Source organism: Bos mutus, chromosome 8 (genome assembly GCF_027580195.1).
Source record: "Bos mutus isolate GX-2022 chromosome 8, NWIPB_WYAK_1.1, whole genome shotgun sequence".
NCBI classification, from domain to species: domain Eukaryota; kingdom Metazoa; phylum Chordata; class Mammalia; order Artiodactyla; family Bovidae; genus Bos; species Bos mutus.
Window position 1 is genome coordinate 10504491 of NC_091624.1, and position 27401 is coordinate 10531891.

General features: G+C 41.7%; 1 protein-coding gene and 1 long non-coding RNA gene across 4 annotated transcripts in view; one reads left to right on the forward strand and one right to left on the reverse strand.

Moving 5' to 3' along the window:
* Window positions 1-27401, reverse strand: part of SLC31A1 (solute carrier family 31 member 1) — a 34257-nt gene that overhangs the window by 4571 nt on the left and 2285 nt on the right. For 2 of the 3 annotated variants that reach the window (XM_005902484.3, XM_070375082.1), the window contains exons 2-3: window positions 2555-2712; window positions 1451-1523 (exon numbers count right to left, since the gene is read on the reverse strand). In XM_005902484.3, the coding sequence (XP_005902546.1) occupies window positions 1451-1523; window positions 2555-2680 (199 nt within the window). In that variant the 5' untranslated portion in view covers window positions 2681-2712. Of the gene's footprint in view, window positions 1-1450; window positions 1524-2554; window positions 2713-4490; window positions 4591-27401 lie in introns of all 3 variants that reach the window. The other variant, XM_070375080.1, reaches the window with a different exon arrangement.
* On the forward strand, window positions 3-25638 carry LOC138988859 (uncharacterized). The gene is made up of 3 exons (XR_011465029.1): window positions 3-1410; window positions 24652-24745; window positions 25238-25638. It is a non-coding gene; the product is annotated as an uncharacterized lncRNA (long non-coding RNA).

Below are 27401 nucleotides of genomic sequence, written 5' to 3' on the forward strand. Positions count from 1 at the left end.
AAAGGAAAAGATGGCAGTAATGTCAAACATGCAAAATGCTTAGCTGGTGTGCTCTCCAAGCGAGAAAGAAAACACAGAAAAACCGCTCCTCTTTTTTTCTTATTTTTTTGGGGGGGTTGGGGGATGGGGGTGGGTGGGAATGGGCCTTGCCACTCAGCTTGCAGAATCTTAGTTCCCTGACCAGGGACTGAACCCAGGCCCTGAGCAGTCAAAGTGCCATGTCCTGATCAATGGACTGCCAGGGAATTCCAAAAAACTGCTACTCTCTACTGTCAATTCCAGAATATGTTATATTGTTACCTCTTCACTCCCATGGATGGAAGAGAAAGACTAAGATGATCTTAGTGAAAACTACAGTCTCTACTAAAGAATATACTCATTTTCTGATTAATATAATAAAAAAATAAGTGGAACAACAATAACCTTTGGTCTGGCTGCTTGACGTGATTAAACTAGTTTCACACAGACACACGATGTAGAATACGCTTATTGTTAGGACTCTGACCTCCCAGCGCAGGGGCACAGGCTCCAGCCTTGCCTGGGGATCCCACACGCTGCACTGTGTGCCCTGCCTGCCCCGCAGAAGAGTGCTGACTCTATTTCTTGAATGGGCATTTCAATACTAAGTCTTTCACAGTGTGAATTGTTGGTAACAATATGAATGTATTCAAAACTGATTTAACATACTACCTGAATTAAATGCTTTCCTTCTTCCCAAAACAATCGATTTTGTGGGTCCAAAGATTTATCTTATACCTAAAGTGGTCCACCTGACCACTGAACTTGTACAATTTGAATTTAAGGCACACTAACTCAACATTATAGACTCCAAAAAAAATGGATGGTTAACTGCCCCCAAACTAGGACTGACCCTAAGATGGGTCAAGAGTCATGAATGCTGTAGACCAGTTCGGTAAAGGAGAAAGAGCATTGGATTAGGTCAGAAGCCTTAGGTCCCTGTCCTAGTTCTGACATACTAATTTATTTAGGGCTAATCATTTCACTATTTGAAGCTTAATTTTTCTGTAAAATGGAAGGACTGTACTCGATTAATAGTTTTGAAGCTAGGGTTATTTTGTGGTATGTATATATAAAATGCTTCTTAGGCCATTCAAACTTGACCATAGTCTTCCGTCCAAGACCAATCAAACAAGGAAACACTCTGGAAAAGGGTGAAAGACAATGGTCTGCAAAAGACTCTGGCCTGTATCTAAATTATGTTTCAGAAACTCTAAAACATACACACGTTATTTAAGAGAGGTTTGCAGTAGGACCTAAATAGTCATTGTGTATCCTTACCTTCCAGGTAGGAAATAGGAAACCAGACGGCTACAATTGCAACCCTCACGACTCAGTAACTCTGGCAGGAAGAGGCGCTGGGTTTCCAGATTCTTTGCCACTGTCTCTCATGTGAGTGTCACCTTCAAATAGCACCTGATGGCTTACTCACCTCCAGCCGTATTGATCACCAAACCAGAAAACAATAGTTCCACGTTCTTAAAGCCAAAGTAGAAGGTCATAGGCTGCCAGGAAACCAAAACATGTTAGTTAGAAACAATCGAAGTTTCTACATGAGAATCTCAGGTCAAGAAGCTTAGAACACTTATAAGCAGCAGTTCTGGGTAATAAGAAGCATTCACTTAAGAGGAAAACTTTCTCCTCATTTTCGTATCACTAACACAGGCACTTCTCCCCATGTACTCTCCTTTGCCCTCACTGTCAACTTTCATCTTTTTTCTTGTCTACACGAAGCATAAAGAAATTAATCAAGAAAAGGGTCAATTTTGAAAGGAAGACATACTGAAGAAAGAACCATAGAAATATCGGTTCTGGTATAGCCCTGAAATTAACCTGCCACATAATCTTGGGCAAATCACTTGACTTCTCTAGGTCTGCCTTAGTTTTTCCTCATCGGTAAATTGATCTTTAACCTTGAAAAAAAAAATGCTATGACAAACCAAGACAGTGTATTAAAAAGCAGAGACATCACTTTGCCGACAAAAGTCCATACAGTCAAAGCTATGGTCTTTCCAATAGTCATGTATGGATGTAAGAGTTGGACCATAAAGAAGGCTGAGCACCGGACAATTGATGCTTTTGAACTGTAGTGTTGGAGAAGACTCTTGAGATCCCTTAGACTGCATGGAGGTCAAACCAGTCAGTCCTAAAGGAAATCAACCCTGAATATTCATTGGAAGGACTGATGCTAAAACTGAAGCTCCAATACTTTGGCTATCTGATGCGAACAGCCGACTCATTGAAAATGACCCTGATGTTGGGACAGATTGAGGGCAGGAGGAGAAGGGTACACAGAGGATGAGATGGTTGGATGGCATCACCAACTCAATGGACGTGAGTTTGAGCAAACTCTGGGAAATACTGAAAGACAGGGAAGCCTGGCGTGCTACAGTCCACAGGGTTGCAAAGAGTTGGACACAACTTAGTGACTGAACAAAAACAACAAACATAATCATCTTTCAGTCCTAAAATTTGATTATTTCTATGACCCAGGTGGGTGGGAAAGGGCCCGGGCTGCCTTTCCTTCGGCACTTACCATCATCATCATCATGTGATCATGGGAGTGGTCAGATGAAGTGGTCGGGTGATGGTGAGGTGGCATGGTACTGTTGTCTCCACCACTCATATCCATGTTCATCCCCATGATGTGGGAATGGCCCATTTTCCCAGGAAAAGTTGAGTCAGCAGAAGATTCTTTTAAGAAAAAGAATTATATACAATAATTAAAAATACAAAATCTTGATTTTTTTTTTTTTTTAATCTTCACAATGTTTCATCTTGTCTTTTTTTCTCTTTTGGCCACACTGTGTGGCACGTGGAATCTTAGTTCCCTGACCAGGGATGGAATCTGTGTCCCCTGCCCTGGAAGTACAGAGTCCCAGTTTCTGGACTGCCAGGGAATTCCCCAAATCTTGTTTCTTGATAAATATTTAGTCTACATGGGATTTCAGCCAATAAATATATGCTCCCCTAACATTTTACTCAGAATTATTTTTTAATTATCTACAGACACAGAGAGGAGTAACTGCACCAACAGGGATGTCCTCTGGAAACTGTGGCAGAAGGAATTTGTACATAGGGTTTCAGAAACCTCTTTTTTTTTAAAATTCATTTTTATTGAAGTATAGTTGATTTACAATGTCATGTTAGTTTCTGCTATACAATACAATACAAAGTGAATCAGATATACAATATCAGAAACCTAACTCTTATTCTGAAGAATCAATGCTCTTCTAGATACATTCAATGTATGTTCAAACTTAAATATGAGATAAGGAGAAGAAAAGTAGCTTCTTTGGGTGGCAGGAAATAATTTGTATAAAATTGATGCCATGGATGAAATTTAACAGCCTTTCTGATCACAAATGTCAGTAGATAAAAAGCAAGAGTTTCAAGATAATTCACCTAATTGGATGGCCTGTGTTCAGTCAGGATATTACGAATACACTCTCACATATGGGACCACCAGCCTTCAGCTAATTTAAATTAGAAGGAAAGGTCTACTGCTGCCCTAGGCAAGCAGTGTGTTCAGAATTTGATACACTGTCAATATCAGCAGGGCATTAGACCTGGGAACATGGCGGGGGGAAAAGGCATAAATTAGATATTCTCTATTAAATTAAGTCTAGACAACTGCACGTTCAGTCTTGTCTCTATGTTTACTACCCCTTAATGGTTTTATTGCAAAAGTCCATCCAAGATGTTATCCAAAGAGCAAAAATTCTGGTAGCTGGGGTGGGGAGTGGGAAGGTGAAGAGAGTAGAGAGGGAGGTGGTGGGATCCTCTTGATGTGTCCCTGAATGCCAATTTGTGGAGGAAAGAGTTCTTTAGAAATCCCAAGTAGGTGTTCACGTTCATGAGCCTGTGTGCCTCTTTTATTAATCCAATCAATAAATATTTATCCAGCTTTCGCCAAACTCTGAGCTAAGTGCTAATAATTCAACAGTGAATAAGACAAACAAAACACAGGATGGAGACACAGTAAACAGAACAGTTTCATGTGGTGATTAGTGCTGTGAAGGAAAGAGGGGAATATGGCAGGGTTACTAAGAGGCTGAAAAGAGGCACGCTTTAGATACCAAAGCACAAATACTCCACCATTTATTTCCCCCTCTTCAACTTCTATCCCATGATTCTATGATAGCAAGCTGAAAAAATAGGTTCCAGCAAAGGAAATGGCAAAACATCCGTTACAGATAATCAAAATTCAACTATGAATTTAAATAACTTTCATGCCAGATACTGTATTGCTTCATCATGAGAGAACTCAACAAGCTGGTATTGTTAATACCATTGCCATAAGGGGACTAGATTAGAGGTACAAACAGATACCTAATAAGATTTTTGTCCACAAAGGTTTATTTATAGTGAATGGTTAAAAAAAAAAAAGAATACACACAAAAATAATCAACAAGAGAGAACACACGAATGTTTGTGGTGTGCCTTCTGGCATCAGCGACTGAGGGACATACAGAGATGAAGCAGACGTAGACTCCTTCCTCATGGAGCTTCAAGGCTGAAGTTAGAAGGGGAAACTGAACAGTCACCACTCAGTTTGGGGCATAAGATGAACTGTAAAGGACAATTTAAAAAGTAAGAACATAGCATCAGAAACTGATTAAGATTTATACCCTTGATTTTCCTCACGAACTTTTACATATTCTCCCTTTCACCGGGTTTCTTTTGAAGACCCACGGGTTCCTAATTGTCCAGGCATCGCATTACCAATCAGAGACGCCCATTTAATGAGTACTTAATCAAATCTCTTCAGATGTATCAGTGTTCTGTATGTCCATATAGAATAGAGAATATGTACCAGTATTCTCGACGTCCAAATCCTAAGAATGTCTTTCAAGTTATGCACCTGTTTTGAAGTATCACCTTGTAGGATACATTTCACACTGAAATATACTAGAGAACAGAGCAGGAACTGAATCTATTTCCTCCCACGGTCAATAGACAATTAATTTCTTTTTTTTTTTCCTTTTAACCTTAATTTTAATTTTTTTTTAACCTCACCATGTGACTCACAGGATCTTAATTCCCCGACCAGGGACTGAATCCAGGCCTCCAACCGTGGAAGCACTGAATCCTAACTACCGAACCACCAGCAAACTCTCACAACAGATTTTTTTTTTTTAAATAATTTAATGAATTTATTTATTTTTGGCTGTGCTGGGGTTTGTTGCTGTGCAGGCTTTTCTCCAGCTGTGGAGAGAAGGGGCTATTCTCTAGCTCTGCTACTCAGGCTTCTCATTGTGGAGCACAGGCTCCAGGGCATGTGGGCTTCAGGAGTTGTGGCTCAAGGGCTTGGATGCTCCATGGCATGTGAGATCTTCCCCAAATCCCCGTCTGCTGCATTGGCAAGTGGACCCTTTACCACTGAGCTACCAGGAAAGCCCACAATGGATTTATTATAGTAGAATCCTAGGTAAAAGTCAGCTTTCTGTTAGCTTCTCTCTTGCAGAGTATTCTAGCTAACTAAGACCACTTTCAAGCCCTTTCTGCCTATCCTCTCTCCCAAGGCCACAAAATGACTATCAACACATGTGGATGGTTCATAAAAGTTCTTTCGTCTAGCATAGAAAACTTCTTTGCTCTTTAAGAAAATAGATCAGAAATGGTCTAGAAATTGGTGAGAGAAAAATATCAAGTGTGAATTTCTATGAAACTTAGTTCATATAAAAATAGGTGAGAAGCTTATTTCTTTGGAAGGCTTTACACTATTCAGTTTCCAGGGAACATTCATGTTCAGCTGGGTACTTGAGGTTGGCTGTATACCAACTTGCTTGTATTGCTTGGAATACTATTAGAATGAATGACACATCCTATACTGAATAACCTGATGCTGGGAAAGACTGAAGGCAGGAGGAGAAGGGGACGACAGAGGACAAATGGTTGGACGGCATCACCGACTCAATGGACATGAATTTGAGTAAGCCCTGAGAGATGGTGAAGGACAGGGAAGCCTGGTGTGCTGCAGTCCATGGCATCACAAAGAGTCAGACATGACTGAAGAACAACAGCATTGAATCCCATATAGTTTTGCATTTTCTACCGTCCCCTTTTCCCCATTTAATAAGTATGGTGCCATCTTTATAAAAATAGGTTTCAAAACTTCCTTGGATTCAAGGATCTAATTCCTTCTCAGTGTACTTTTGAGAATCATCAAAAAGAAACTTCCTCTGTTCCTGCCAACACTTCCCCCAAACACACGCATTGTAAAGCTGAGAGGGCCAGAATCTCTTTTGCAAAATCTATCATCTCTAGCAAAATATATATCAATTTATAGAGAGAAGATAGGGAACTAGTGAGCAGGTTAAATTCTGATGCCCATTCTGTGTCTTAGCACTGACCTTAAACTTTAAATCCTCTTTTATTTTCCTGGTATTTCACAATGGTGAATGAGAAACAATAGTCCATAGGGGCCTACGATTAGATCCCACAAAAGACTACACAGAAGTGGTCACACATCTGCCATATGGTTGCTTCTCCTCCAGCTCAGTCAGATGTAATCCGGAGCCTCAGATAATTCTTTTGGAGACTGCCACCAGTCTTTCCTGACTTTCATGATAAGGAAGAAAGCTTTTATTCTTAAAATGATTAGGGTCATGTTCTTTTTTAGATTTGTAAAAACATTTAACAAAGGGAACTCTATCTAGTCACTCTTCTGCTTTCTGGAATCAATAGTTATGACTGATGATACAAGCTTTTGGCAAGCACAGACAGGGGAAATTCAACATCAAAGACAATACACTACCATAAACAAGGATTCCTGCGTATGGACTATGTTCATGTGATTATGCAACAAGTTTAATTGGACTAATCCTGCCTTTTCATGACCTGTATAGGGTCACAGATATTCTGAGGAATGACTCTGGGTTTGTTTCAAGTGTCTCTATAGGTGAACTTTGAAATTTTCCTATACATGGCTCAGATGATAAAGAACCTGCCTGTAATGCAGGAGATCTGGGTTGGAACCCTGGGTTGGGAAGATCCCCTGGAGAAGGAAAAGGCTCTCCACTCCAGTATTCTTGCTTGGAGAATTCCATGGACAAAGGAGCCTGGAGGGCTATAGTCCGTGGGGTCGCAAGGGCTTGGACACGACTGAGTAACTAACACGATCTTTTATGAATCCTGCACTTATGCTGTTTGCAGGAAGTGGTAAAGGAATGTAGGAATAAAGGAGAGATCTTGATATAATGCAGTAACAAATCAGGCCTTGGTGCCTCTGCATAACCTGACGTTTCAGGCCAATATACTAAAGTTGTTTAGAAAAAAAATGCAGTGGTTTCTAGGGAAGGGAAATACAATTTGATGACTATAAATAGGGAAGGCCCTTTTCCTTGATGGCCATGATGTTGTTTCACTCATACTCTAGGCCCTGGCCTCACATTTTTACTCCAAAATGACCGACAGAAATGTGGTCATAACTGTTTGAATATAACTACACCATGCTTTGGATATTTTAACTCTCTTTCCTTGGCCTGTATCCTTCTTGGAGTGCAGTAATCATAAGGATACTTAAACTAATTTCATTTACAAAGAGTATTAGGCGTGAGTAAATCTTAAGTTTATACACAGGTTCTAGCCAGAACTGGCAAAAATTTTTGACTCCCAGACTTCTGCCGTATCAATGTATTAAATAACAGTTTAGGAAGATGAGACAGTAAGAAAATAAGTCAGGCCAATAAGAAAAAGGAAATGGTAAAGACCTTAAAATCTCAGAGTTCTGCCCAGATTAAATTTGGCAGGTGATGGGAGGGGATAGGGCACGTGCTATAATTGTAGCTTTATAAAGAAAGAACGCCGGAGAATAATTTCCAAAACCCCACCACCAACACTGTGTTAGTCACTCAGTCATGTCTGACTCTTTGCAAACCCTATGGACTAAAGCCCGCCAGGCTCCTCTGTCCATGAGATTCTCTAGGCAAGAATAGTGGAGTGGGTTGCCATGCCCTCCTCCAGGGATCTTCCCAGCTCAGGGATTGAGCCCAGGTCTCCTGCATTGCAGGCGATTCTTTACCATCTGAGCCGCCAGGAAAACCCAAGAATAGTGGAGTGGGTTGCCATTTCCTTCTCCAGGGGATCTTTGCCTTCTTTCCCACCCAGGGATTAAACCTGGGTCTCCTGAATTGTAAGCAGATTCTTTACCATTTAAGCCACCAGGGAAGCCCTTACCACTAAAAATATAAAAAATGAAAATGAAAGAAAGAAAACTTAGATTTTATACTTTAAAACCTAAAGCTACCATTTTCTCTTCTAAGTTTGTGGCTTTGTTGATAATACCAAAGTGAGCTCTACTGTAAACAGATAGTGTAGGTGTTACTGAGTCCAAGCTCGGTCTGCTCACTGCTGGACAGGCCAATTAACCAGAAGATTGAGGCAAGGAATACGATTCTATTAGGAAAGCTGGCTGACAAAGACAGCAGACTAATGTCTCAAAATAACCTTGTTGTCTGGGTCTGGATGCCAGGTTCTTTGTAGGACAGAGACAGGTAGGAGTTGAAGAAGTAAAGACCATTATCTCCTGGAATGGCCAACCTCCAGAGGTGATGTATCAGTCTTTTCCAGCAGAGGTGCAGTCTTCCCCAAGGCAGGTCGTTATAATAACAAAGGGCTTCCCACTCCCTCAGAGAATCCACTTGCAGTGCAGGAGACCAGGGTTCGATCCCTGAGTCAGGAAGATCCCCAGGAGAAGGGCATGGCAACCCACTCCAATATTCTTGCCTGGAGAATCCCATTGACAGCCACAGTCCTTGGGGTTGCAAAGAGTCAGAGGCAACTGAGCAACTAACAACATAATAACAAAAGCAACACAAAACAAAAGTTAAAGTCAAAGAAACAGATCCATCATAGAGACAAAACTGGCTCTTTGCTGCAGCATAGGAGGTCCCTGAGGAAAAGAAGCAGGTTTAGCCTTTTGATTTAAGAGAAGCCACTTTAGGCCTAAGCCATTTTGTGATCTAAGTCTGGCTACCATGCACTCCCTTGAACAGGGTCTCAGTAAAAACAATCTTAAGGGAACATAAGAAGTAACAATAGCAAAGATGGTAAGTCTGTTGTAGGATTCATTGAAAGCACTATTTGTGGAAAGAAACCAAACTACACTCTACACACTAGAGAGATACCAAAGTCTATGTGGCTATACCACTCATGCATCAGACTAATCGGATGCATCAATAGTAACCAGTGGACAGAGACAAAGGGGAAAACTACTTCAAACGGTTACACTTAAAACTTAAAGGGCCTCCATTTATGAGTGGCCAATTCCCTGGTGGTTCAGATGGTAAAGAATTGTCCTGTAATACGGGAGACCTGGGTTCAATCCCTGGGTTGGGAAGATCCCCTGGAGGAGGGCATGGCAACCCACTTTAGTATTCTCACCTGGAGAATCCCCATGAACAGAGGCAGGCTACAGTCCTTGGGGTTGCAAATAGTCAGACACAACGGAGCGACTAAGCACACACACAATGATCTAGGCAAACAAGAAAGGCTACACAGACTGAAAGTTTTTAGAAGAACAAAAGAGCTATGAATTAGCAGGAGTAGATCTTTTATACTGAAGTTCTTAGCTAAGAATGACCACTCAGGAGCTGCCCTGTGAATATCATTCTAACAATCTATGGATAAGACAGAACGCAAACCCATGATTTGATTCTAATCAGAATAAGATAAGAAAGGCTTTACTTCCAGGTGATTCACCCCCTTCTATCTTTATCTTTCTATATCTCCACTCAACAATGGTTAATCTGCTCAGGCTGAGCAAAGGAGATGAGAAGCCTGCTGGTCCTGGAAGAACTGATTACAAGACAAATTATACAGGTATATAATAACAGAGGCTTATCATTTTGAAGGGAAAGCATGCTAAGGACAAACTTAATTTTTTACATACCCAATGCAGATGATAACACCTTAATGGCAGAAAGTAAAGAGGAACTAGAGCCACTTGATGAAGGTGACAGGGGAGAGTGAAAAAGCTGGCTTAAAACTCAACATTCAAAGAGCTAAGATCATGGCATCCAGTCACATCACTTCATGGCAAATATATGGGGAAAAAAATGGGAACAGTGGCAGATTGTATTTTCCTGGGCTCTAAAATCACTGCAGATGATGACTGCAGCCACAAAATTAAAAGATGTTTGCTCCTTGGAGGGAAAGCTATGACAAAACTAGACAGCACCTTAACAAGCAGAGACATTATTTGCTGACAAAGGTCCATATAGCCAAAGCTATGGTTTTTCCAGTGGTCATGGACAGATGTGAGAGTTGGACCCTAAAGAAGGCTGAGTGCCAAAGAATTGATGCTTTCGAACTGTGGTGTTGGAGAAGACTCTTGAGAGATCCTTGGATAGCAAGGAGATCAAACTAGTCAATCCTATAGGAAATCAACCCTGAATATTCACTGGAAAGACTGATGCTGAAGCAAAACCCAGGAGACAGTGACGGACAGGGAAGCCTGGCATGCTGCAGTCCATAGGGTCACAAAGATTCGGACACGACTTACTGACTGACTGAATAACAACAACAAATCCTCACAGTATCTCTTCTTGTTTCAGAGGAACCAAGGCACAGGAAGTGAAAAGTGGAAGTATTAGTCACTCAGTCGTGTCTAACTCTTTGCCACCCCTATGGACTGTAGCCCACCAGGCTCCTCTGTTCATGGGATTTCCCAAGCAAGAATACTGGAGTGGGCTGCCATTTCCTTCCCAGGGGAATGGAATCTTCCTGACCCAGGGATCAAACCTGCTTCTCCTGTATTGGCAGGCAGATTCTTTACTGCTCAGCCACCACGGAAGCCCAAGGCATGGAAAGTTTAAGCAACATGTTCAATGTCATTCTAGAAAGTTGTGGAAGACCCTGGCAGGAACTTATGTATCCTCACTCCTAGGCCAGGGATTATTCTCTGTTAAATCTGCCTTACTATTTATTCAGTGTCAAATTTTGATCACTTTTCCTAATTCAAATAAATTAGAAGATTCACTCAGCCTGCTTCTGGTTTTCACACTGTCTTACAAACATGGGTTTTACTCATGGTACTTATGCCCTCTGTTCATCCTATGTGATACATCAATGACAAATCAATCTACCTAAAGCATGGCTCTACTTATCTGTCCCCAACATTCCACTGCCTACCAACCTCTCCACTGAAATATTAACCTCCTGGTTCTAAGATCATAGATCTTTAAAATAAAGGCCTCAACCTACCTTTCTGCCTACAGGTACTTTGTGTTTCAGCCGAACAAGTCTAATTAGCCCAGTTTCTACTCTTACCACACTTTGCTGTCTGGTGTCTTCACTGACATTGTTTCTCTCGTCTGCCAGGCCCATCCTTACAATCTCTAAATGCAACAAATCTTCCTCCTCTTACAAGGTCTAGTTCTAATACCTCAGACCATTCATATCACAATGTGCCTTTCCTCATTATCCAACTGAGACTAGGTCTCAAATATCCCAATTTTTTTTTTTTTAATGTTCTTTCAATCTGTCTGTTTTAGTCATCACCTGATAGAACACTGTTGAGAAAATGTAAGAGAAACAGTTGAATGGAGTGTTTCTCCAAGTCCTCATCTTCATCAACTGCAGACATTTAACAAGTTCCTCTTGGATGCTTAGCCTCCTGACTCAGCTAAGGAGAGAAGTCTGGCTTCAACAAGTAGACCTAGAAAGAGATGAATGAGCCATCTCTTCATCTATTGGCAGACCACCTCAAAATAAAACCAAGTGCCCCGCCTCTCACTTTGTGGGTCACAGAAATCTCACTAAGAATTGGAAGGGCTTTAGGGCTTCCATGGTGGTCCAGTGGTTAAGACTCCATGCTTCCACTGCAGGGGACACGGGTTCAATCCCTGGTTGGAGAACTAAGATCCTTGTACCACACAGCATGCCCCCCACCCCCCCCAAAAAAAGCCTGGAAGGACTTTTGAAGTCACCAGATGCAGCTGTTCAGTAATAACCAAATTCTGTAACAACTGTTATAACACCCCTCAGGATGTTTCCATTTCAGAAATATAAGGATGCAAACACTCTCTTCCCAGCCAAACCAAGCATAGGAGGTGTTTCATAGGAGCTGCATTTTGCTACTTTTTGGTGATGGTGTCGATAACAGAACCAGTAGTTCCAGTGAAAGCAGTATCCAGATACCATTTGCATGTATTTCTCAAACCGTGATTTGCATTTTAGGTTTTACTCCCACGAACTAATCTGTCTGCAAAGAAACACAGAAGTATCTTCACCTCACCCTTCTCATCATTTATTTTATGTCCACTACCTGGCATTTGGGGCTTCTCAGATAACTCAGCTGGTAAAGAATCCACCTGCAATGCAGGAGACCCTGGTTCAATTCCTCAGTTGGAAAGAAACACTAGAGAAGGGATAGGCTACCCACTCCAGTATTCCTGGGCTTCCCTTGTGGTTCAGCTGGTAAAGAATCCACCTGCAATGCCGAGACCTGGGTTTGATCTCTGGGTTGGGAAGATCCCTTGGAGAAGGGAAAGGGTACCCACTCCAGTATTCTGGCCTGGAGAATCCCATGGACTGTATAGTCCATGGGGACCCCAAGAGTCAGACACGACTGAGTGGCTTTCACTTTCACTGGCATTTATTTATGTCTCTGTTACAGATTTCCTTCCCAGCCTTACCCCAATCTAATCCTCTTCACATTCAGATATTCCACTGAAAGTCATCCATTCACTCTTCGTGAATTTAGTACTTTGATAGCTGTACACTTTTTTGGCTCAGTAGTCCCCGTCCCATCTTCTGAATATGTGAAAATCCTATCATTATTTATTTAACATTTATAGTTCACTTAAAATGTGTCAGAAGTAAGTGAAGTGAAGTGAAAATCGCTTAGTCGTGTATGACTTTTTGCAACCCCACAGACTATACAGCCCATGGAATTCTCCAGGCCAGAATACCGGAGTGGGTAGCCTTTCCCTTCTCCAAGGGATCTTCCCAACCCAGGGATCAAACTCTGGCCTCCCGCATTGCAGGTGGATTCTTTACCAGCTGAGCCACAAGGGGAAGCCAGAAGTAGGATAAAGTTAAAATATATACGAGGTTTTCCTTGAATTCCTGACAGAAGAAATTGCTTTTTATTGGATATCTTTAGCAATCTTCTCTTATGGAACATTTGACTTACAGTTCCTAAAATACACGATAAAAAACACCATATACACACAGCAAAGTTCTTAGACGGCAAGTCACTAATTCACACCTCCTTACCGCACCTGGAAGAACACTGGGCAAAATACTCATTCACTCAAATTATTTAATTCTTACAAAACCCAGGTAGGTTTTATATCTACTTAGAAGGACCCAGGTGCAAAAGACAAGATTCTTCCTTTTGCAAAGCTTACCCTAGAGGAGGAAACTGTCGTTAAATATTTAAGTAAAGGTGTTTAAGTATATAGTTGGAAGTACACATGGTGCTGTGGCAGGAGAATAACAGTAAAGGAACTTAGACGAAGCAGGGGAGGTAGAAGAGAGAACAGAGAAGCCCTCTTAAGGTAACATTTAGGCAGACTGAAAATTACTGGAGATGGGTAGATGGGCAGAGAATAGCACCCCTGAGGCAAGAAAGAATCAAGGTCATTCAAGGTCAGTATGAATGGAACATCCTGAGTACGAGGAAGAGAAGCCAGTGAGGCTGAAGACAGGCAGAAGCGGACAGTGAAGAAGACCTTACAGGTCATGTGGAGCAGACTGAATTTTACTCCAAGGGCAGCTGGAAGCTATTTAGGGTAATAAGCAGGGGAGGGATGTGACCAGATTTAGACTTTAATAGAATACTTTGCTGTGTAGAATAACTGGCCTTTATTTGTTCTTACCTAATAATATTTTCTGCTCTAATTTTCTGTGAGGTGTTCACAGATGGAAAAAAACAAATTCCTTACAGAGCCATGGGCCATAATCCTTTAATTTCCCCAAATCCAGAAAGACATCTGTTAAAACTTCCAAAGGATTAGACAAACCTTCTAATTTCTGGGTTATTTAATGGTTTGAGGGGCAAAACTGAAGAATACTCTACAAGGACTACCTTGGATTGTAAGAGCTTCTAAAGTCACATGTCCACTTCTGTAGGAGGGAGTTAAGCTCACAGAACATTGTTAAGAGCATGAGTCAGGTAAGATTCAATCCTGGCTCTGCTACTTTCTCTCTGAGTATCTTGGTGACATTTCCCATAAAAGTCTCATGAGTCTTTCGATAGGCAGTAGGTACTATGCAGAGCCTGTTAAAGGGGCTGCGTTCAGATTTCAATAGCATTTGGGTAACTTACTCAAATTTGTTAGTTTCTCAGTAAGGTAAAAAATATGATGAAGGTAGACTAAGCTCCCTGGACAGCACGTGCCCAGTGGATTGTTATTGGGTTATACAATCTGTACTAAACATGGAAATCTTCAGCCATGATATTTGACAAATCCCACTTTTCACTCCACAAAACACTAGCAATAAATTCAGAATTTATGTGACTCCAGTTTTTAATGCTAAGGGCATTGGAGAATATACTAGACTTGAGTTCAAGACCTGGATTTCTGCTTCATCCAACTCCATCACTCTGTATTCTTTGGAGGTAAAACGCCAATGTCAGTTTCTCAGTTTTGACCTCATTGACATTTGGGGCTGAACAACTCTTTTTGAGCTGTCCTGTGCACTGTAGGAAGTTTAACAGTATTCCAAGCCTTTACTCACTAAGTGACAGAAGCACTGTCCCAGCTGTGACAATCCAAAAATATCTCCAGATTTTGCCAAATATCCCCTTGGGGCAAAATCACCCTACTTCTTTTTTTTGGGTTATACTTCATGACATGTCAGAATCTTAGTTCCTCAGCCAGGGATTGAACTGACAGCCTCTGCTTTGGAAACATAGAGTCTTAACCACTGCACCACTTAGGTAGTCTCTGACAATCACTTTTGATCTCTGAGTTAGGCATCTCATCTGAAAGTCAGGGGAATGAGATAAAATCTGTTTTGTTCCTTTTCAGGGCTTTTGTATCATTAAAATAAGGTAATGAATGGCAAGAAATACTGAGAGAAAAAGACCATGTAACATACATAAATGCATTATTATTACTTTGTGGGTTATGTTCTATGAGTGCTCAATAACAAGGCTGAAGAAAACTACTCACATCTTGTTCATGGAATGCATAGTAAGGCCTACTTTAGACTATGTGGAGTCTAATATACCATTTACCTTGGTATTCAATAAATACTTGTTGATTGAATGCTTCTGAGTCTAGGTCCAATCAAGAGTAAACTTTCTTTCCAGCACGTTCTCAGGTTTTCCTGCTGAGCAAGCACAGTGTAGTATGTTGCTAGACCTAACTGTATGCGAAGGATAGGACTGGGTTAAACAAGAACGGCTACTTGCTTTAATAGCTGGAAAATAGAGGTACAAGAGGTTAACTGACTAGTCAAGGTCATGTGGCAGTCAGTCTAGTGGCAGTCTGCAATTAGAATCCAGATTCTGACCTCAAGTCCAGTGATCATTTTATTACTCCTATCATTGGACTTTCACCCAACTCTTCTGTCCTTGTCTCTTAACATAAAGGTGTTAGGGACTTCCCTGTTGGTCCAATGCTTAAGACTTCATGCTTTCACTGCAGGGGCATGAGTTCAATCCATGGCTAGGAAAGGAGGAACCCGCCCCCCCAGTCAAAGGGAAACAAAACAAACAAAAAACAAAGGTAGCTGTTTCTGGAGGCAATTCTGAAAGATTGAGATTAGGAAACAAAGTTGTAGTTTTTAGGGAGCTTGGAAAGAAATACAGACCTATTTCTATCGGGAGGAAGAAATGTATACTCTCTATACTCAGAATAAAGCGGATTAAAGGAATCCTTCAGGTGTGATTATTGGAGTGGGTATTACTGGAGCCATTCCCTTCTCCAGGAAATCTTCCTGACTCAGGAATTGAACCTGGGTCTCCTGCATTGTAGACAGATTCTTTACCGCCTGAGTCACCAGGCACGTCCATTAAGTTGTCGAGGAGGAGCTAACTCTAGCTGTTATCCACCTCCAGAGTAGTTGTGCCTTGTGTTAAAACGGTTAACTGCGGTAATGTAGGCTGCTTTGCCTCTGTGTGGCTCTAAGTAATGGATTTCCATATAGCCTGAGCTCCAGGCCACATTTCAGCATCCCACTGAAATTAACAAAAGTCCCAAATGCCGTTCTACTATATATTTTCAGTGTCAAAAACAGAACTTTAAAAAACTAACTCATAAAAATGTCACCATTTATTCTACTCTTTTAAAATACCAGAACACTTCTGATTATTATGCCTATGTGTGAACTTTCAAATGGTAAATGTTGTCACAGAGTGATCACTCCCAACCACTGATTCAACAATCTGAGGTATTCTCAGGCAATGTATGGATTATAGCCCACCTGTGCCTTTATAATTATTACAGCTTGAAAGAAAAGAGTAGAAATTCTGAGATAGCTTGCTGAAGCAAAAGTACCAAGAGCAAGAGCCCTCCTGGTTCTTGGAGTCAGACACTGACTATCACAAGACCATGCCATCTTTGGAGCTAAGAACAGGTTTACTAAAATTTTGTGGAAATAATACACATAAGTCTGGGATAATAAAATCTCACTGTTTTTTGAACACCAAATATAAAGATACATATGAAAGTGACTGACACATTAATAACATACATAGAAAATAATAAATGTTAATTACTACCCTCCTAACTCACGAGTTTCTCAAAGTGTGGTCTAAGGACTGCCTGAATCAGAATTATTCAAGAAGTTTGGCTAAAAATGAAAATTATGGACTCCACTCTAGACTCTCAAATCTCCTCTTAGGGAATGGGGCCTCAGAATCTAGATATATGTCCAAGTATACAGCAATTCTTACATACTATAAAATTTGAGAACCAAAATTCTGAATTATAAAGACAAACAATAGAGATAAGGGCTTCCCAGGTGGCTCAGAGGTAAAGAACCCGCCTGCCAATGCAGGAGACGCAAGAGATGCATGCGGGTTCTATCCCTGGGTTGGCGAGATCCCCTGAAGAAGAAAATGACAACCCACTCCAGTATGCTTGCCTGGAAAATTCCATGGGCAGAGAAGTCTGGTGGGCTGCAGCCCACGGGGTTATAAAGACAACTAAGGGAATAAGCACAAGCACAAGACAATATAGATACAGTGCACAGAATCTCAGGATTGTACTGGATTGGCCGAAAACTCTGTTCGGGTTTTTCCATAAGATGTTTCAAAAACCCGAATGAACTTTTTTGCCAACCCAATATATTTAAACGAGGGAGCTAAAAAGAAAGAAAGTTAAGCTTCAACCAGGAACCAAAATAAAGCATTTCTTTATTATGATATCCCAAAAGGACACAAAAGTAGTCCAGTCTCACTTAAAATTTACACATAGCACCACCTAATATGGTGTTGACAAAGTGCTGCACTCAATATGCCAGCAAATTTAAAAAACTCAGCAGTGGTCACAGGACTGGACAAGGTCAGTTTTCATTCCAATCCATGGCATCCAGTCTCATTACTTCATGGCAAATAGATGAGAAAACAAGGGAAACAATGACAGACTATTTTCTTGGATTCCAAAATCACTGCAGATGGTGACTGCAGCCATGAAATTAAGAGACGCTTGCTCCTTGGAAGAAAAGTTGTGACTAACCTAGATAGCACATTAAAAAGCAGAGACATTACTTTGCCGACAATGGTCCATCTAGTCAAAGCTATGGTTTTTCCAGTAGTCATATATGGATGTGAGAGTTGGACCATAAAGAAGGCTGAGCACTGAAGAACTGATGCTTTTGAACTGTGGTGTTGGAGAAGACTCTTGAGAGTCCCTTGGACTGCAAGGAGATCCAATCAGTCCATCCTAAAGGAAATCAATCCTGAATATTCATTGGAAGGACTGATGCTGAAGCTGAAACTCCAATACTTTGGCCACTTGGTAAGAAGAACTGACTCACTGGAAAAGACCTTGATTGCTGGGAAAGATTGAAGGCAGGAGGAGAAGGGGACGACAGAGGATGAGATGGTTGGAATGCATCACCGACTTGATGGACCTGAGTTTGAGCAAGCTCTGGTAGTTGGTGATGGACAGGGAAGCCTGGCGTGCCGTAGTACATGGGGTCACAAAGAGTCGGACATGGCTGAGCGACTGACCCGAACTGAACCACCTAATAATCAAGGAACTTTCTGGGCTAACACTAAATTTAATACAAAATGGCTCATCTCTGGAATTTGACAGCAGTTTCTTTCACACACTGTGGGAATAGTTCCCAACGTGATTAATGAAATTAAGATTGGCTCCCAGCTAAGCACCCCAGGGCCTGTCCCTAACCATCGGCTCCTGCTTGTCTGAAAATGGGAGTTCAGCTTGAGATCCTGAATAGACCACTAAAAATAAACAATAAAAAACATGAGGAGGAAGTTGTGGGCAGAAGAGATATTTTCTTTTTCTGTTTTATGGCGGCTCTCCAAGTATGCAAGGAAGTTGTACTCAATCTCTAACTGGTAAAACTGTACCTGCTGGTTGCGGGCCCTTGGGTGAATTACTCAATATCTCTGGCCTCCGCTCTAAAATCAAGTAATAGAAGTAGCCTACCTCATAGGGATTGTTATGAAGAGCTCACTGAGGCAGCAGGATACTCAGTTTCCATGACGACAGCAATGAGAGTATTGCCTACCTTGTGGCAGCGTGCCCTTAAACATGAACTCAGTGCAGCGCCCAAGCACAGTGAGCCCTCGATCAACAGTCATTACTGTTACTTCTCAATCTACTGTTCTTTCTAAACTTGGCATAGGTATAATCCCCTCCAATCCTTTGATTTGTCCTTCGTCCATTTCCCACTTGGGTTCCTAGGTGGCTCAGCGGGTAAAGAATCTGCCTGCAATGCAGGAGATGCAGGAGACTCGGGTTTGACCCCTGGGTCGGGAAGATCCCCTGGAGCAGGGCATGGCAACTCACTCAAGTATTCTTGCCTGAGAAATCCCCTGGACAGAGAAGCCTGGCGGGCTATGGTCCACTGGGTTGCGACTGAGCACGCACGCATAGCTACTCCATAGCTAATTTTTCTTTCTAATCTTTGTTGTTCTCATTTTGGGAGTGTTCAGGGTGTGCCAGTGAGCCCTATCCACTGCACTTCACAGGGAAGGATGTTCTTCACCCATGTTGAATCAGGTGGTCAGTAATTTGCTTCAATTTGATTCCAATCTGCATTTATAGTCTTTGAGATGTCTCCAAGTTTCAGGTTTCTTTAATCTCTATTTTCTAATGATAAAAGACATTTTAATGGGTGGTTTCCCTGCTGCCAAGCAATTCTCTAACTCTAGTGGGGTGTCCTACAACTCAACTCAATTCTATCTTTTCAGAGATAGCATCAGATTATGCAGATCAGAAAGTCCCACAAGACTGCCCTTCACTTCAGATGTCAACTGCAAGCCTGTGTTTGTGATCCACTGGCTATACATCAGAGGCTCCCACAATCTCTTCTCCTTGAGTTCTATAAAATTTGCTTGAGTGGCTCATGGGTGCTTAAGTCATTTCACTTGTGTCCGACTCTTTGAAACCCCAAGGATTGTAGCCCGCCAGGATCCTCTGTCCATGGAATTCTCTAGGCAAGAATACTGGAGTGGGTTGCCATTTCCTTCTCCAGGGGATCTTCCGGACTCAGGGATCGAACCCGTCTCTTGTCTCCTGAACTGGCAGGTAGGTTCTTTACCACTAGCGCCACCAGGGAAACCCAACTCTAGCCACTTAGGAAATTCCAAGGGTTTTAAATCTGAGCCAGAAATGGGATAAAGATCAAATATTTATTGTAAATCATGACAACATAGCTTCTCTTGCTTTTATATTTCTAAAGACATTTCATTAGCATTTTGAGAAGGAAAAAAGATTGTTCAAAGTGCAACTTTGAAATGTAAATATGTACATTATAAGATGTTTTGGCCCATCTTATATTTTCTACATTCTAAGTTTCTTAAGAATAGGTAAGAGGTAGTTAACTCTACCCATTAATTCTAAGCTATAACACAGCACCATACACCTTGGGTATTTTTGAAGCCATAATAAACAAAACTCTTTTCATGGTTAGTTTCTAGAAAGTTCGTGGGTGTTTTACAAGTTGTCCAAATAACAGGCAGAAAGAAATCTAGTGAGGCATCTCATTGGCACTCCCTAGCAGTAATTTCCCCTGGGAATCTGGCATTAAAAAAAGCTTATATTTGAAAAGATGGGACCCATCTGGGTAACTTACATGCTAGGGCCTATACTCCTCTCACCTTACTACAGGAGTTACAGTCCAAAAGTAAGCCCAGTCATCTTCTATCCCACAGAGATTATCAGAGCTATGCCACAGAGAATTTATGAGTACTTAAAGCATGGCCCATAGACAAGTTTCTTTATTCTAAAATCATAAGTTGACCTTGTTTGTGTTCATCTAATATTCATGTTTATCTTTATGATTATATACACATAAGATGATATCTGCGGGAATCAAAAAATACACGTTTATTTTGAGTTGAAGACTCAAAATAAGTAGGTTATTCCTACTGAGTATGTCTAAATCAGGCTTTCCTGGTGGCTTAGATGGGAAACAATCTGCCTACAATGCAGGAGACCTGGGTTTGATTCCTGGGTGGGGAAGATCCCCTGGAGAAGGGAATGGCTAACTACTCCAGTATTCTTGCCTGGAGAATTCCATGGACAGAGGAACCTGGCAGGCTACAGTCCATGAGGTTACAAAGAGTCGGACATGACTAAGCGACTAACACTTTCACTTTCTCAAGTCTAAATCCATAATTACCACTTGTGTGTAGCTTAATAAATACGGCTCCAATTTTTTAACTGCAGCACGAACAATGGCACCTGGAGCCAGAAGGATTGTGTGTGTGTGTTAGTTGCTAAGTCTAAGTTAGTTGCCGGATTCTTTGTGACCCCATGGACTGTAGCCTGCCAGGCTCTATCCATGGGATTTCCCAGGCAAGAACACGGGAGTGGGTTGCCATTCCCTTCTCTAGGGGATCTTCCCCACCCAGGAATCAAACCCAGGTCTCCTGCATTGTAGGCAGATTCTTTACTGTCTGAGCCACCAGGGAAGCCTGATGTGTGTGTGTGTGTGTACCTTTCCTTAAACATACACAGACACAAACTCCTCCGCAAGACAATGTACTTGGTCTTTTGTTTCTTCCTGAATCATATCAAGTACACATACTGGTGGGCTGGAGGGTGTGTCACACTGTGCAGGTAAAAGGAAGATGTCACCTTGAGAGGGCAGTAAAGCTGAAGCTAGATTAGATGACTTTGACATCTACCCAAACGCCAGTCAGGAAGTAGTTACTAAGTACCCTCTCAGTTCAGTTCAGTGGTTCAGCCGACTCTTCGTGACCCCATGGACTGCAGGGCGCCAGGCTTCCCTGTCCATCACCAACTCCTGGAGCTTGCTCAAACTCATGTCCATCGAGTCAGTGATGCCATCCAACCATCTCATCCTCTGTTGTCCCCTTCTCCTCCTGCCCCAGGGGTTATCGGAAATTTAGCGATGAAGAGGATGGAGGCTCTAGCTGAAACCTGCTATTTACAGAGCAGATTTTGCAAATGGCTTAAGACACCTAGAGAAAGAAGGATGGAGGTGTGGAAGGGAGGGAAGAAGGCGAGTGGGTTTAGTCCAGAAGGTAGCAGGGGATGATTTAATTCTGGTCTGCTTTGAGGTCTCTAGCTCCTCTAAAAGGCAAGAGATTCTTATGGTATCACCCATTTTACAAAGTTATAACTCATCCCACAATCAGCAAAAAAAAAAAAAAAAAAAAAAACCCCAAACAAAACACACCTGGGAAGCCAGTGAAAAAAAAACACATATAAACAGACAGATATTAGGTTCTCTTAAGTTATCTTTTTTTTTCACTTTCAGTCCATACATGGACTGTAAAAAACAGCTAGTCTTCTACATGGCAAATACTTGTAAAAATAGCTAGGAGACAGTCCCCTTTTGTCCTTAGTGTATAACATTCCCTTTACAATGTAATAATACCCTGAGTAATACTTCACTGAATAACACTAGAAAAAGGATTGTGATGTGACTTTTGGCAAGTTCTCAGTTCAACATCATTTTGATGAGACTGCTTATACTTGGCCCTTTACTTAAATCAAGATATTTTTAAGGAAATGATACTTTCTCATCTCTCTCACTGATTATTTACAATTTCACTTCTAAATATCTATTCTACAGATAATCTGACACATATGTGAAATGTTATATGAACAAAATTATTTGTTGCAGGGCTGTCCTTAACAGCAAAAAATACTGAAAAAACAAGCTAAACATTCATTGACAGGGCACTGATGAAGTAAATTATTTCCATAGAATGGACTGCTTTGTAGCCATAAACAATGAAGAAGTTCTTACATATTGATAGAGAATGACCTCCAGGGTATATTATGAGATGAAAAAAGATGGGATGCTGTATACTATCATTTGTAAAAATTTTTTAAAGGGAAAAGAGTATATGCATATTGTTTGTAAACACCTATACTAACTCTGAAAAGACTGAAGGCAGGAGGAGAAGGGGATGACAGAGGATGAGATGGTTGGATGGCATCACCGATTCAATGGACATGAGTTTGAGCAAGCTCTGGGAGTTGGTGATGGACAGGGAAGCCTGGCATGTTGCAGTCCATGGGGTCGCAAAGAGGCGGACATAACAACAACTGAACTGAACTGATACTAACTCTGGGGGCCACAGGACATGCAGGATCTTATTCCCCAACCAGGGATTGAACCTGTACCCCCTGCAGTGGAAGTGTAGAAGTATGGAAGCCTGGAGTCTTTACTCCTGGACAGTCAAGAAAGTCCCAATGATGCTAATATACTCTTTAGTCACCTGAGCCCGTAACATCTGCTTCTCGACCCAGCTTCTGTGTAACACTGGGCTAGCTACTTTCCCCAACCCCCATGATTTCTCCAGACAGTTTGCCGGGAAGCAGCAGCAGGAGGGGTTTCTGAGCTTTACATATCCTGTTTTAGTGACAAATATAGAAGCTCTTGTTTCTCTTGCCCACTCTCACCTTTCTCTACAAAGAAGATCAAGTATACAACTCCATTCTTCACAGAAGCCTTTAGAAAAGCTTTTATTTGCCTGGTCCGAATAGGACAGCTCAAATTTGATATGTCGAACAAACAAACTGAAAAGGTCTTTTAGTTATGCAATGACAGCAGGGCCTAAGTCCAATGGGGAGTGGATCTCCCAGTTACTATACTCCACTTCTCTGATACCTTTTGTTGTTGGCTAAGCCACATCCTGGAATAATGCACTCAGGAGATGCACCCTTTCAAACTCCTCTTATAGGATGCTTTTGCAGTCTTGACGCATTTCCACCATGCTAACCATGAATGCTTAAGTATGATTTATGTTAAGATCTCAGTGTTTTATGAAAAGTGTGAGAACAGTGGGGACAGCCCTGGATTAGGCAGCAGAGGCTCTCAGCTGTAGACATTAGTTCGCCATGCTGCTGCTAAGTCACTTCAGTCGTGTCCGACTCTGTGCGACCCCATAGATGGCAGCCTACCAGGCTCCTGTCCCTGGGATTCTGCAGGCAAGAACACTGGAGTGGGTTGCCATTTCCTTCTCCAATGCATGAAAAGTGAAAAGTGAAAGTGAAGTCACTCAGTTGTGTCCGACTCTTTGTGACCCCATGGACTGCAGCCTACCAGGCTCCTCCATCCATGGGACTTCCCAGGCAAGAGTACTGGAGGGGGGTGCCAGTGCCTTCTCCATAGTTCGCCATATATCAGCTATATTAAGCAAATCACCTGAACTCAACATGCACTAGATCCTTTATTGCAAAATGGATATACAAATACCCACCTACCCATCTCATAGGTTTGTAAGGATCAATAAGTCAAAATACCTCCTAATTCTAAGGTATCGTAAATATGAGATATTATTATTAACGATAGCCTGCTTTCTCATTAGAGGACAGAATTTATCTCTGAAAGGAGACATCCAAGTCACACACAGGGGTCACTTTCATGTCACTGAAAACATACAGACTTGGGACCTCCCTGGTGGTTAAGAATTTGCCTGCTAATGCAGGGGACAGGGGTTCTCGGAATCAGAAGACCTGGGTTCAATATCTGACTCTTGGGGCTTATTACCTGTCTGACCAGAGAAACTCAGTCTCTTCATTCATGCATTTGTTTTTATATTTTTTGATCATTCATTCAAATTTATTGCGCACCTATGGAGTGAAGGTACTGTGATGAAACCCTCTCCTCAAGAAGCTCAGTCTGATGGAGAAGGGATACATACAAATAATTAAAACACAGTAGGAGATGTACTAAGATATAGATGATGCACAAGGTGATGGCACCTGATAAAAAGCCATCGGAAAAGGTAGGAGAGGAATGGGCACCTGTGGGGACATAGCAGCATTCCTCTTTCATTTCATGAACTGAACAAATACATTCTAGATGCTCTAAACCGCTCAAAATTACATAAAAACTCTGTATAGTTCTATAATAACTCTATTACCTGTTTAGGGAAAGACTCAAACTGGCTGAAAAAAAAAAAAGGTCTGCTAACATTTTACCGGTTGCTCAAGTTTTGCTCTCTTCGTGTGTTCCCCCCCCAAATCATTTCTCTTATTTACTTTTGTCATGCAGGTTTCCATCTCATTATGCTGCATTGCACAATGTCCTCAGCCTACAAAAGCAGGTTGTATACAAAAACCTAGGTCCTTTGTGCAAAGGAAAAGAGGTAGGGTGGACCCTTCTCAACCTTTTCCTTCTCTGCAGGGCTTTGTATTCCTAAGGATGGGCCCCTCCTCTGCTTGGGGATGTTACCTAAATCATGAAATGATATTACTCAAAGCAATGGAAACTTCAAAAGCACTTCCTTCACAGTGCCTACTCTAAGATTTCTCTTGGCACAAACTGCTTGTTTTACTAGGATTAAGAGTCAGACCCTTGCTGACTTCTCATACTTAGTCAAAAACTACAGAAAAGATTTTTTTCGATGGCTTTATTATGCTAAAATCTGCATGTGGGACTGCAGGCATCAGTCAGCAACCTGCCTTCTCTCTTCCCTCCCTTTCCAACCATTCCTGGCTTGCCAACTTTAAATGGCAGAGTTATCTGGGCGCTGCCTGGTTACTGACTTATCTGACATATTCCACTAGTTGAAGTCATCTTGTCGCTGTAAACACTTGCTTTTCCAGTGACAACTATGTCATCTTTTTCTTTTTTGCAGCATGTCTGGTGAGGAAGGCAAAAAGAAGAATCAACAGCAGAGGCAAACGGGAACAAGGAGAGGAACAGGGCTTAAGAAACAGATTCTTAGGGGCACAGTATACATTGTTACCTTTAGAGAAGCCATTTAATTTTATTCACATTCAGTCTAGAACATTTATTTTTCTCAATTCAAAATTGAGATTATAATCCAAAGAAGAACTGGATTGATGTTTTTAACAGATGAATACTAGTGCCCTAAGTGATGTCTACCATACCACATTGCACTCATTCCTCACATCAATTCCATATCCTAAACCATTTGCGTTTTTTTAAATATGACCCACGTTATTTAGAATAAAAAATTCCATTTCCTACTGGGCTAAGTACAAGCTTGGCCTTCAGTGTATTTGACAAATATGGTCTTGGTCTCCTTTTCTATTTTAATCCACTATTTGCCTATATATACTATTGTCCTAAACTCTCAGCAAACTATTGCACAGAACTCTATTAATCAATTTAACTAATGACACATTCGGAGAAGGCAATGGCAGCCCACTCTAGTACTCTTGCCAGGAAAATCCCATGGACGGAGGAGCCTGTTAGGCTGCAATCCATGGGGTCGCTAAGAGTCAGACACGACTGAGCGACTTCACTTTCACTTTCAAACAAGTGAGCATGGCTGTGTTCCAATAAAACTTTATTACAGAAACAGGCAGCAGGCCAAGACGAGATTTTGCCCTTACACTGTAGTTTGCAGATGCCTGATATCCACATTCCAAGAAAAGAGTTCTGTTAAAAAATGGCAAAAAGATGTTTATGTTTTAAGTTAAAATATAAAATGCTTAAGGTCTACGGGTAACTAATATCTGTATCATTCCCTGCTTTAATTTACTTTTTTTTCAGCTAGCCAATTACTAGCCCTAATTGCATCAGATAAGAGTGGTCATGTATGGATGTGAGAGTTGGACTGTGAAGAAAGCTGAGCGGCGAAGAATTGATGCTTTTGAACTGTGGTGTTGGAGAAGACTCTTGAGAGTCCCTTGGACTGCAAAGGAGATCCAACCAGTCCATTCTAAAGATCAGTCCTGGGTGTTCATTGGAAGGACTGATGCTAAAGCTGAAACTCCAATACTCTGGCCACCTCATTCGAAGAGTTGACTCATTGGAAAAGACTCTGATGCTGGGAGGCATTGGGGGCAGGAGGAGAAGGGGACAACAGAGGATGAGATGGCTGGATGGCATCACTGACTTGATGGACATGAGTTTGGGTGAACTCCGGGAGTTGGTGATGGACAGGGAGGCCTGGCATGCTGCGATTCATGGGATGGCAAAGAGTCAGACACGACTGAGCGACTGAACTGAACTGAAGAGTGCAACTTGTCTTAAACTTGGAAAGCCTTGCCTCCTCACTTCCACTTGGAATCCCAATCCCAAACCTACATTCAATTCATAATCCTAACACCACACTTAAGATCTAACTTGGTTATAATTATAAACTATTAGTTTTAAAATCATTCACCAGAACAGATTAATATACTATATAGAATTATATAGTACCTGTATATAAACACTGTCATCTCTGTAGCAAAACTGTTGATAATTCTAAAGGAACTGTTAAAATTCATGCTTTCTGATTAATCTTCAGGGGGGTCAATACATTTCACAAATATGCCTAAAAGCTATATACTTAAGCAAAACAAAAACGCTTTATTCAAACTTGAGACAAACAAGGTAGTGCCTATTTACCTCCGTATCCCCAGCAGTACTATTTAATAGATGTCTGGTAGATTTTAGGGAGCCTGGCCCAAGCTCAGAGAGAGTTAGAAGGGCCGGGACGGGAATTCAAGTTTCCTGATTCCTAGTCCACTATTCTACTTCAGGAAGACAGTGGTTTCTTTGGGTGCACTCAATCCTGCAGTCCAAAGCCTGAAAGACTGGGCTTCCTCGGTGGTCTAGTGGTTAAGAATCTGCCTGCCGATGCAGGGGACATGGGTTCGATCCCTGGTCTGGGAGGATCCCACATGCCACGGAGCAACCAAGCCCATGTGCCTACTGAGCCCTCACTGTAGAGCCCGTGAGCCCCAGCTACTGAAGCCCACACACCTAGAGCCCATGCTTCGAGATAAGAGAAGCCCCTGCTCTCTCCGCAACTAGAGAAAGCCTGTGTGCAGCAATGACGACTC